The 13,126-nt window shown below is 35.6% G+C and overlaps 1 protein-coding gene across 1 annotated transcript in view; it reads right to left on the bottom strand.

Annotated features, from left to right (window-relative positions):
- Positions 1–13,126, bottom strand: part of Ku80 (X-ray repair cross-complementing protein 5 Ku80) — a 305,608-nt gene that overhangs the window by 42,963 nt on the left and 249,519 nt on the right. Inside the window, exon 18 of the mRNA XM_090405213.1 lies at positions 8,691–8,803. Within this exon, the coding sequence (XP_090261339.1) occupies positions 8,691–8,803 (113 nt within the window). The remainder of the gene's footprint in view (positions 1–8,690; positions 8,804–13,126) is intronic.

Here is a 13,126-nt window from a genome sequence, read left to right as displayed (position 1 = left end):
AAAGCCAGACCCAGAAAGATACCAAAGTTTCTGCCACTTTGGGTAAAGGATTAAAGAAAAATATGATTTCTTGTCATATACCTTGTAACCAAGTGAACGAACTTTCTATAACTATCTCTGATCCAGAGTATTTTAATAATAAGGTGATACACTTTTTTTTTACTATTTGTATATAAAAATTATATGCCTTCTACATTAATTCAACCTTGGTATATTCCTGGGTATGGCTTCTGCCATTGGGACCTCAATAAAGGTCTGGGTAGTGAATCTTTCCATAATGCATATCAATGCATGCTTTGCATTATGATATACTGAAGCAATTGACGTGTAGTCAACTGCCTCTATAAACAAGTAGACTAGACATGAAGATACTTCACAAAACAATTTGTTTGCTTACTTTCGCATAAAAGATTAAATAAGAAACGATTTCTTGTTAACTTTAATTTACTTTAAACAAGTAAAAATAATTTTTTTTGCAATAAATGATGAGTACATTTTTTTATTTATGCTAGATGTATATCCTCTACATGTTTTGCTGTCTATATCACCGACAGCATCATCAGGAGGCAGCTTAACATAAATAAAAACTGAAAAAAAAAATAAAAAAATAAAAGTAAACATTTTCCAACAGCAGTTAATATTTATAAACTGAAAAGACTGGGATGATACTTTAATCAAGAGTCTCATTAGGCATTACATGCAGTCTCTACATTGTTGTGTAAACTCTGTGATTGCTGGCATAGGAGAGGTCTTTAGATTACACATATTAATTAATGACTTCCAGATGTCATGAAGGATCATTCGTTGATTTCTATTTATTACGCCTTTTGAGCTAATGACCTTGGAGGGCTCCTTGCCAATTTACCATGTGATGTTGTTTGAGGATGTGCACTACGTCTAGTTTTTTCTTTCCTTTAGTTTTTTGTTGTAGATTTTGAAACTTCTTCCAGTCTGACCTACATATATCTTTCCACAAGAACATGGAATCTTATATACACCTGGATGTTTATAAAAACAAACTTTCTTTAGGGGAGCACAGAAAGATTCATAAGGTGTTAACTGGTTTGAAGGCTGTTCTGATGTCGACTGCTTTTAATATTTTGACTATTTTTCTTGAGCTATTGCTAATGTATAGAATGGATACCATGCCTTTGTAATTAATTTCTGGGTTCTCGTGGGATGGTTTATTAGAAAATAAGTTTCTTTAGTACCTTTTTTGAGTATCCATTTTGGAGGAATGGATTAAAAAGGATTTGAAGTTCTTGTTTTCATTGGATTTTGTCATTTTTCAGTATGTTTAAAGTTCTATTTTACAAGGTTTTGATTATATCAATTTTTGTTGGGGATGATGGAATGAGCTTGCTTGTAGGTGTACCTGCCTATGTGGGCTTCTTTCCTATAGACTTCTAATGATAATCTTCTGGTGATGTTTTTGTTGACAGGAATGTCTAGGAATGGCTATTTTCCGTTCTTTTCTACTTCTAATGTGAACTTTATTTTTGGATGTTGATTATTCAGAAAATATACAAATCCTCTAGGTCTTTGTGAGTGTTTCCAGATGATAAAGATGTCATCCATATATCTTCACCATACGTGGTCTCAGTTAAAGGATCTATAGATATACTTGAAAATTTATATCTTCTTGACATCACACATCTCTTCCAATAGTGCCTAAAATCCTCATTCTTCACTTAGAAAGGAAAATTTTACTACTAAATGTGTGGTCTTGCAGTGGGCTCAGTTCTATCACTTCCAATCTCCAACTTATACATGGAAAAATTTGAAGAATCAGCTATAGCTCAGGAGACCTTAAAACCACATATATGGTTGAACTTCAACTAACAAAAATAGAAGTTAAGGAAGATTGTAGATCTAATGGAAATGGTTTGTTAGATGCTATCTGGTGTGAGATAGAGACCAACAGGACAAAATATATTGTTGGTTGCTGCTATACAACTGGGAGTCCAGAAGATGTGGGTGGCATACATCAGCAGATTGGCATGAGTGCTAAGGGATAACTACCTGAAACAGCAGATGATAGAAGGGACCAGGAGTTTGAGAGTATTGGATCTGGTAATAGCATCAGAAGATATATCTATAATTGCCAGTAGCAACTCTACCTCTGATTGGGGGAAAGTGACCATGCAGTCTTATCCTGGGAGGTTGCTCAACATGTGGAAATTTCAGTCAAGAAGGGGTTTATGTGGAACTACAAAACTGGTGATTATGACAAACTTAGGAGGCAACTTGGAGCAGTGCCATGGCATAAGAAACTACATGGAATGAATGTCATTAGTGCATGGGAAGTGGTTAAGGATTGTTTGAGCGAGGCAGTATCAGAGTGCATATACAGGGTCAGGAGGATAAACCAAGTAGGGATTAAGTGGATGACTAACAATATAAAACAGGAGTTGCAAAAAAAAAAAAAAAAAAAAAGAGAAAGCATTGCGGAAGGAATATAAACGAGGTGATCAGCATGTCCATGAGTAGTACGAAGCACAAGCAAGAAGGATAACTAGTATGGTAAGGAAGACTAAATAAGATTTTGAGAGAAAATTAGCTAACCAGACCAAAATAAATCCAAAAGAGTTTTTTTCTTTTTTTACAAGAGAAAGAATAATTATAGAAAGATTACTTTACTTCAGTGTTGATGGCAGGAGAGTTATAGAAGCAGAAGAAATAGTTCAGTTACTAAGTGATCACTTTGAGGGTATATCGTACAGGTATCGAACTTTGCAGTTACTGAGATGATACAGACTGAAGTGAGCATTGAGATAGATGAACTGGAGGTATTCAGCATGTTGAAAAACATCAACATACTGAATGACTGGACGGTATGTCAGCTATGAGAATGTGCAAGTGAACTAGCAGTGCCTCTGATGAAGTTGTTTAATCTAAGTCTGAGCTCTGGCAAGATTCCAAAGGAGTGGAAAGAGGGTAAGATAGTTTCATTACATAAAGGTGGCTCCAAGACAGAAGTAGTAATTACAGACCAATTAGTATCACTGGGGTGATGGTTAAAGTATTGGAAAAGTTAGTTAAAAATAAAATTCAGGAATGGGTGGATAGGAATACAATACTCTATAGGGCATGGCTTTATAAAAGGTAAGTCCTGCCGCAGTAATTTATTCATTGTAGGATTTTGCAATATGACTGAAACCTGATACTAAGTAATACAGGAATGATGATGATCATCATCAATAAATTTCTCATTAACGCTCAAAGAGTGTACAAGATGCTATGATAATATTACATGAATAGGTTTGCATTATTACTGACTTCTGATAAACATCTACCTAATTAAATTTGTCATGACTTCAATATAGTGCAGGATTAGATTAGATGTGCCTTCTAAGGCACATCTAATCCATCTATATCATGGTCCTGCACCAACTCAACTAGATTTTGGTCTTCCTCTTAGTCTTTTCTTATTATCCTGACATCAAACCACTTGTTCCTGTGTAGTATACTGTCAAACACCTTCACAAAATCCAGCAGTATCACAGTATATTCATTTCCTTTAAACAATTCAGCTGCTACTCTATTATAAAACGTTAGTAAATTACTATGGCATGGCCTACCCTTCACAAAGCCATGCTGTTCTCCATAGAGTATCATATTCCACCCATTCCTGAATTCTGTCTTTGACCAATATCCTTACCAATATATCATCATCATCATCATCAAATTTCTGGCATGTACCCTCAAGGGGTGTACAGGATATGATAGTACTACATGAAAAAATTTACATCATTACTAACTTCCTATCTACAATTTTCCTCCAAATCAGTCTGTTACTTGTCAAGACTCCAACATTATCAGATCTTATATCGTTTTCTGCCAATCTGGCAGAGAAAACTTATTTGCCAGGAACTTTTGATATGCTTTCTTCTTTTCCTTCACTGCCTCTTTAACTTCCTGTGTCCACCATGATTTTTCTATCCTTGCAGACAACCTCACCGCATGCCTCTCTGGCTGAATCAATCAGGGTTTTCTTCAAGGCTTGCCAATGAATCTCCAAGGTTTGGTTCCTGTTCTCAAACTCTTTCATTTTTAATTCAGTAATCTTTGTGTATTTTAGTCTACAGTTCACATCTGAGAGCTGATCAACTTTTATTCGTTTTAAAACTTTCTTACATGTTATTCTTTTCAATATGAAATTCAGTTTTATCCTGCTCAAGACTAAATAGTGATCACTTCCAATTTCAAATCCTCTGTATACTCTGCTGATAGTGATGTTTTCTCCCTGCACCAGGGAGAAAACATCACTATCAACAATAACATAGTCAATGAGACTTTTCTTATTCCTTGCCTCTTCTCTCCATATGAATTTGTGCACATTTTTATGTTGAAACATAGTGTTAGTAATAACCAGTTCATGCCCTGAGCAGAAATCCAACAGGTATTTGCCATTATTATTAGCTTTGCTCTTTTCTCCAAATTTTCCCAAAATATTTTTGTATGTCTGACAATCATTTCCTACTCTACTATTTACATCCCCAACAAGGACCAACTTTTCCTTTTTCATTGTGTCAGTTGCTTTTTCTAAAGCCTCAAAAAATTCCTCCACTTCTACCTTAGTAGAACCTTCTGTGGGACCATAGGCACAAATAAGTATCATTGTCTAATTTTAACCACATTCCTTTAAAGGAATGCGGTTCTCCATATTCCTTTAAAGAGGTCTCCTATCAGTTATACAGCTCTGCCCCTAAAGTACCCTACCTTACCAATATATTGAGTATTAAATTCTAATAACTCATAACAGGAAGGCCATACTTAACTTGTAAATATTGAATTAAATCCTTTCTTTACAATTTCAATACAATTATAATGAATTCTCTTCTATATCACTATTTTTCGTAACAGTCATCCCTCGACTTATGATGTATGTGATTTGTGACCACCTGCACTCACAATGGCCATCTCATTAACATGTTTACCAAACACTACTTCACTTCTGCAGCACATGTTATTGCAGTTTTCTGAAATACTTTTTGCTCAGGCTATGGCTGCTACTGATGGTGAGAAAATTCTCAGAGAATTTCGGAAGGAATATAATATCTTGCAGATGCAACATGGAGTGAGGTGGCAGCAAAGTGAATGAATGACATCTACAAGAAGCTGTTTAAAATATATATGATCATACATTCACAGAATTTGATAGAGACAAAGCCTTACAAAAGATTGGTGAAAATCTCTTGTAAGGTGACAAATTGTTGCTACCTAAAGAGTTGGAGGTTGAAATGAAAATGTAGAGCACCTGTTGGAAGCTATGGAAGAAGAGCTCTCAAACAAAGACCTTATAGAGCTAGAAGCAAAGAAGATCACAAAAGAAGAAGAGAGAAAAACAAGAAGCCGAGTCCCCCCAAAAAAATTGCAGAGGTTTGGTACTATTGATAAGGTAGTTTGGTTGTTTGAGGAAATGAATTCCAACACAGAGCGAGATTTAGCAAAGCAGAAGAATGATGCAAGATGCAATTTCTTGCAACAGAGAAATTTATGCAGAAGAAAAGGCAACCATGTAGACAAATGTTGAAAGTAATGAACAAAATTTTAATGAAGACCACTACTGCTGGCATGTTGCAATTCTTGAATTTAAAGAATTTGCTGGCGATTACTTCCCCTGTCCCTTCTGATGATTTGTCCAATTAATAAAGCAGTAACTTGGAAGAATTATTATTTGCTCCATTTTGTTTCCAGCTGATTAAACTTTACTGGTAAGTGCACAGAAGCAATGTATACCAATGTTTCATTATTTATTATAGGCCAGTACTGTATACAGAAATTTTATGTTATAATTTGTACATTGTATTATTTCACTGTAAGCAAAGAGTAAAATTAGTTAAAAATATAACAAAACAGACCTACATATTTTAGCATTCAGACATGTTAATTTTTAACAAACCCTTTGATTCATATATATATTGTTATACCCTGATAAGTTTAGAATGTCATGATTCTACTTATCATTGTATAACAGAGTATAAACTATATGCAATGCTTACTGAAAATACTTGTTATCTAGGTAATCGTAATGTGTACTTTAATATCAAGTTATTAACAAGAAAAAGAAGGGAAGAAATTGTAAAATATCTAAAGGAAGTGTTATGTACTAGTGTAAAAAAAAAAAATGTTTACTTTAAGAAAAGGAAAGAATATTTCAGAACGTATGCTAACGTTATAAGTGACAGAAATGCTTAAATTTCTATCACTTATAACGTTATAATTTTCAAATTGTTTTTTTATTTATAAAACAACATAAGGAAAAATAATCAAGAAAATTCTATGTTTACGTATGCTCTAAGAGAAGAAGGGGGGAAAGCAAACTGTTACCCCATACAGTCCCGTGCTAATGGAGCGCAAGTAGCGAGAGAACCGGACGCTGTGATGTCACAAGTATGTAATGAACGATGTTCGCGCCTCGGGTGAACGGCCAAGATTACGGTAGTGGCCGCTAGGAGAGGGGTATAAAAGGGTTGGAACCCCCCCCCCCCCGAGGTCTTTTGGTCTTCTGGTCAGAGTCCTTGTGTTCCTGAGATCCTCGTGGATGTCCCGGGTTTATACCTCATGGTCGGCTGCATATCTAGGTGCCGATTCCATCGCTAGCATGCAGAAGGAACGGTTGTCTGCACAGATTCTGATTCCAAACTTCCACCCCCCATAGTAGCAGGCTATACAGCATGAAGTGCCTGAGAAAGTTCGTACCTGGAGTGCTAAGAAATTAGAGGTCCATAAAGAAGATCGCATTGGCACATCATCGATCGGAGGGAAAGAAAACAAAGCATATAGATAAGTAAAATTTTGTTCTCTGATTTGTGTGTTAAAGCAGAATCTAAAAATTGTAAAAGAATCAATCAGTGAAGAACTCTAAGATTAGTAAAAATAAGGACTGTAAGAAAGTGATTAATTTGGTCTAAAGAAAGTATTAAATGAATAGGCACTGTACGGTTGTAAATGTTAAACTTGTCCAGGAATATTAGAATGAAATCTGATCCTAGGAGTGAATGCTTTAAAAATTGTTAATTCTAAAACTAGTAGTGTATAAAGGATATATTGTATGGAATAATTAAGGTTAAATGAATGGTGCCTGTATGATCCTTTGTGACCAAGAATGTACGATTATCCCATAGCACGTGTATGAATTAAGAGCTTAATCTCACATAGAATTATTGTAACAAAGAACCCAGAGACAATTATTATCAGGACATTAGGACAAAGAGAAACCAGTGTGTGGAATATTATGAGTAATCTGATGAAATGTGTATTAGATTAATATCTATTTATAAGAGGATTAATAAGACTGTGTCTAGAATGAGGATATATAATTAGAGATTGTTTAATTAAGGTTTATAGTGTTAAATAGTTGTAATAAGAGAGATATATAAGGTTAATCGAAACTTAGTGTGAATCTTCATTTGAGTGACTTAATACTGTTAGACTTGACTTAATTCTTAACCTTTATTGGATGAAAAACTTTCTTTGTGTAAATAGTATTGTATGTCTTATGTTAAATAAATTTTGCTATTCTTTAACTAAATCCTGTGTCTGTATGGAATTTAATGCACCACCTGTAAAATAATACGTATCTAAGCGGGGAACTCATTCAGTGTAAAATTTCGGTCACGATTGCAATTTTTGTGATACTTTGGCGAAGCTCTCTACCAACCACTTGATTAACATTTCAATTAATCTAAGGGTCCTAGGTGGCGCAGTTAAAAATAAATATTCTTGAGGCTTAACGAGAGGTTGGTTAGGAAGAACTATCCACATAGGTTTTGGCTCGACCCTCAGGCTATTCCTTTGTGAACCAGAGATATCACATGTCACACGTAAGAGATTCCTTTGAGGTAAATAACTAATATATATATGGAAGAAGGGGACATAACAATATATATATTGTTATGTCCCCTTATATATAGAAATCACTATATATATATATATATATAGTGATTTCTAACTCGCAATGGGATTGTCAGAACAGAACCCCATTGTAAGTTGAGGAGTGACAGTATTTTCTTCACCTTTGAATTGCTTCATTTTATAGAAATAAATATGTTCAAGCAATATTAAAAGTCGGCATATATAATACTTGACAGATATAATACTGCTCATGCAATGAAATTATGATGTAATTTAAAAAATTGAGAATGGTCATGAAATGTGGCTGAAAATTCTGCTGGTAATTTTTCCCTATGCAAGTTGTAATTCTGTAATTTAATTTTTACATTCTATCTTCCACCTACATATAAATTTTTTTGCAATACGAAATGTTGATTGTGAGAAGTGTCATACTGGTACCAATATTCTGTTACGATAAAACACAATAAAAAGACAGTCAAAGAGTTCATTTTGGAATTCTGCAGCTTTTCGTCTCATATGGCAGGGCAGAACATCACATGTGTGCAAAGAACTGCAGTATTCACTGTCTTGGTTTTTCTATGTTGGGCCAACAACCATACTCAAAAGACTTGGTTCCATCTGACTTTCCTCTTCTCCTCTCATATGTTTCTTTAGTTGTAGGAAGAGAGGGAAGTCAGGTGAAGCCAAGTCTGGGTAGTATGGCTGGTGGCTCAAGCCAGTGAATCTCTGCAGCCATTTGTGTATATGTGTGATATGTAGACAAAAATCATGGAAATATCTATTCTCATTGTTGAGCAAGAAAGAAATAAAAGTTACAATTATGAAAATACCTTGAGACATTCAGTACGATATGCTTTGAGACAGTCCAAAATTTTGGGATATGCAACATCACCTAGAGGATCCACCAGAAGTTTCATAATAACTGTTTGCAACTGATTGCATACTGCAAATTAAAAATAAGAGTCAGCAATTAGCATTATCAATTCTCACTATAGAAAACTTACTCACTCTAATTAATTACTTAAAAATCCTTGCCAGTAATAAAATAAAGAAAATTTATAGCAAACTGTCTACTATAACAAAATATTCCCATGGTTTCCTATGAGTTTGCTATACCAAGAGTCAGGTGTATATGAAAATCAGCAATAACAGAAATTTAAATAAATTTTAGTAATGTATGGTGAGTTCAAAGTAGCCTGGCCCATCATTTGATTTGCTTTCATTTGATTTGCTTATGTTTGATGTTAAAGACACAGAGATAAAGGTTAACTGATAGAGTGGCGAGAGCAGTAAGAACAGATGAAACTCTTTTCACATTTGGCATCTGAGTTTCAAAAGACCCAGATGTTGCCAGAGCCATATTATTATTATTATTATTCAGGCCTCCATGGAGTCAAAAGACTCATCGCAGGAGGTCCTTCCTAGGAAACACAAAGTCTTTGTGTTTCCTAGGAAACACAAAGTCCCTCATACCACTCCTTAAACTCATTGACCGTTCTCGCTCTTCCCAATCTATCAGGCAATGCATTCCATGGTTCAACCACCCTCCATGCAAAGAAACCACTCCTCACCCTCTTGCTTACAGTTTCCTTTCGCAACTTCCAGGGATGGCCCCTTGTCATCGCTCCTTCCCGCTGTTCAACCAAGTGAAAGAACTCCCCAGTGTCAACCCTGTAACCACCTCTCAACAGTTTAAAAGTCTTGATCATATCACCTCTCCTTCTTCTATCCACCAAACTCTGCAGTCCACATTCCCTCAGTCGATCCTCATAACCAACATTGTACAGACTTGAAACCATCTTTGTTATCTGCCTTTGAACCCTTTCAACAGTTAATTTATCCTCTTCAAATCCTGGGGACCAAATCTAAGAACAATAGTCTAAGTGTGGCCTGATCAGGGTCTTATACAACGGAATGATAACTCTTTTATCTCTGCAGGTCAGCATCCTTCTCATTATTGCAGCAATCCTCTGTGTTACCTTCACCACCTTTGCAATATGTCCCCTGAATTTCAGGTTTCTATCAATCATCAACTCCAGATCTCGTCTCCCCCCCCCCACTTCCTCCAGTATAGCTCCTCCAATAGAGTATGCAGCATCCCATCGATGTGTCCCAAACCTCAAAACCTTACATCTTGCTGCATTAAACCAACACCCCCCATTCATTTGCCCAATCTGTCTAGCTTATTCAAATCCTCTTGCAGGGTTACTTATAACAGCCAGAAGTTTTTTCAAATCATTATCACTCTCACAATATGCCACTTCTTTGAATGTCTGGTTATTTCACTTTTTTGGAAAACAGGCTTAAATTCTATCTTTGAATTAAGGAGAAAATAATGAAGGATCATCATATGCTTGCATTTTTCAGTTGTTTTTCAAGTGCCAGAGTTATCAATGGAGACTCATGTTTCTCTTCTATATATGAATGGAGAGTTCTATGGACAGTAATTTGAAAGGCTTCATTGTGATATATTTATTTAATTGAAATTTCCCATCTTCCTTTTCTACTTGTTCTAAAGCTTGAATAATTGCAAGCAAATTATTGATACATCAAAACTGATTTTTTTTTAAATAGCTAAAACTAGGAAACTTGCATTATATCCAAATAGTAATCATGCTTTCTGGTCCCTTCCTAAAGCTACTAGCTATAATTTTTATTCCACACACACACACACACACACACACACACACACACACACACACACACACACACACACACACACACACACACACACACAGAGAGAAAAGATCAGTCTACTGGCCCATGGCTTAATCTTTTTTTTTTATTTTTTATTTTTTTATACTTTCCTATTCTGCTAGCATTTATCTTGCAACTTGGAAATCAGCTCATATCCAACCTATTCATAAGATAGCAAAATCTTTACCTCTCCTACTGTTCTTGCTTATATTATATATAAAGTAATGGAAACATTAACATTCAACTTCTATACCATCTGTCTCAATCCACTGTTTTCCTGTTTTATTTCTTGGAAGAATTATCATATTTCACTCCCCCCCATCTCAAAATTCCAATGATGTTTTACATGGGGAATTTTGTGACATATAGTGTGTGTGTGGGTGGGTGGGTGTGAGATATGCACTCCTTCTACAATCCATTTCCCCTCGGAAAATGGATTGTGGAAAGTGAATAGAGAGAAGTGAATGGAGAGAAGATGTGTCAGAGGTGTTTCATAAGCCAGAAATGTGAGACTTGTTGGATGGGAGGGAAATGAAGAGTGACAAACGTTAATGCCGAAATGTGTGAAATCAAGAGTGCTGTACAGAATGGAATTAAAGGAGTAAATGACAGTGAAAGGAGTATGAAAGAGATAGATAAAGGTAGTATATGAGAAAGACAGACCAACCAACTGTATGATTGTAGGCATGAGAAGCAAATGAGGAAAAAAGTATGACTGAAGAGATAGAGAAAAGTGAATGGTAGAATTGGTAGAGAATGATGCATGAGATGAAGTGATTGCAGAGTGAAATGAGAAGAATTACAGATACAGAAGTGAGGAAGACTGGAATAAAAGATGGCAATGCGAAAGAAGTGAAGAATGATTTGAGAGTGACAATGTATGGGGATTCAATTATTAGGGTGTGGTTAATGAGAAGGTGCATAAAATTTGCTTACCTGGAGGTAGAATGAGTAGAGTGACTGAAGCACTGGATATGATGAGTAGGTGAGCAATGGAGTTGGTAGTGGCAGTAGGCATGAATGATTTGATTGGTAATAAGGAGAATGTAAGAATGAATATCAGAAGGTTGTTGAGGAGAGTAAAATATAACAGTGCAGTAAGAAAGGCAGTCAGTGTGTTGCCCAAGTATGATGGTGATGTGTTCAGATGGCGAGTGAAGATTATGAGAGCTATGCTAGAGGACCTGTGTGGAGGGAAAGGATTTCATTTCATGAATGTGTGGAATAAATTTGTAGGAGGGATGGGTGGAGTTGTGTAAGAGAGAGCGAGAGGCTACATTTAAATGGATTTGGTGTGAGTCACCAGGAGAAACTTGTTGGAAGTGACAGTAATGACTGTAGTGAATGGAAGACCTGAGCAAGCAAGAAGTGATATGGAAGAGCAGAGAAGTTGGGTAGGAGAGCTTGTGAATGGCATGAAAAAAGGAAGACAAGACAGATAGGGAAAGAAGAGGAAAGGATTTCATTTCACGAATATGGGGGATGAATTTGAGGAATGGATGGAACTGTATGAAAGAGATGAACTACATGTAAATGGATTTTGTGTGAGTGAGTTGGAGAAATTGTCATTGGAAGTGAGAGTAATGACCACAGTGAATGACCACAAGTGGCATGACTGGAGAGAATGATGGAGAAGATAAGACAGAATAAGGAAACAATGGGAGAGTCAGATTGAAGATTGCATGAGAAGTGTGGATGATGGAAGAAGTAGATGTGTAAGTGTATAAGAAAGGAAGGATTTCAAGTCACTTGAAGCAGCTTGAAAGAACTTTCTGTATTTGGTCTCTAGAGTAGAGATTTCCTAATTATGTAAACCTTAGCACATCCATGGTACTAAGGTACCACAGGTTCCCAACCTTTCACAAGGGGAATTCCCTTTAAACACACACACACACACATGCTTTAAGAATGTACTTAATTAACATCATGGAAGCAACCATAGATTCTGTTGCTGCCCAGTATGAAGGAATTAGTAATAGTATGGCAGTTTAAAGTGCAGTTTTAAGAACTTTATGTAAGCTCTGACTTTATAATAGAAGATAAGATAGTTTCCAAGTAGCCGTTACATCTTTTATGCTTGACATCAATAGGAGGCTGCCAGAAAGTAGTAATAGAATAGATAGTGTGAAGGTAGGCTTAGTTTAGTTATTACATTATATTTAATGTAATATAAATACTATTTGTGAGCATTCCTATTTTTCACAATGCTTATCTAATACAGTTAACTCTTGCTATGGTAAACCTGATGGAACACAGTAATAATTTGTTATAGTGAATACAGCAACTTTCACCATAGCAAGACCATTCACTGGCTAATAATAATTCCCAGTTAAATTTCCATAGACAATGGCTGTTCTAAAGGAAATTCAATATCACAAACTATCCACTATAATAAAAAATTCCTGTGATCCTATTATCTTGCTACAAGAGCCAACTGTAGTTATAGAAAATTTCTTTTAGAACAACAATGCTGAGATTCTGGGATTTTTTTGATAGTTTGGTATGATAAGTAAATTTGTTAAAACAGTATTTGTTTTGGAGAGTTAACTATATCACTTTTTATTACACA

This window comes from Typopeltis vanoorti, chromosome 15, assembly GCF_054136105.1.
Source record: "Typopeltis vanoorti isolate ZY-2024b chromosome 15, IOZ_Tvanoo_1.0, whole genome shotgun sequence".
Lineage (NCBI taxonomy): Eukaryota > Metazoa > Arthropoda > Arachnida > Uropygi > Thelyphonidae > Typopeltis > Typopeltis vanoorti.
The sequence above is the reverse complement of the archived record's forward strand: the minus strand, read 5'-3'. Positions and strand labels throughout refer to the sequence as shown.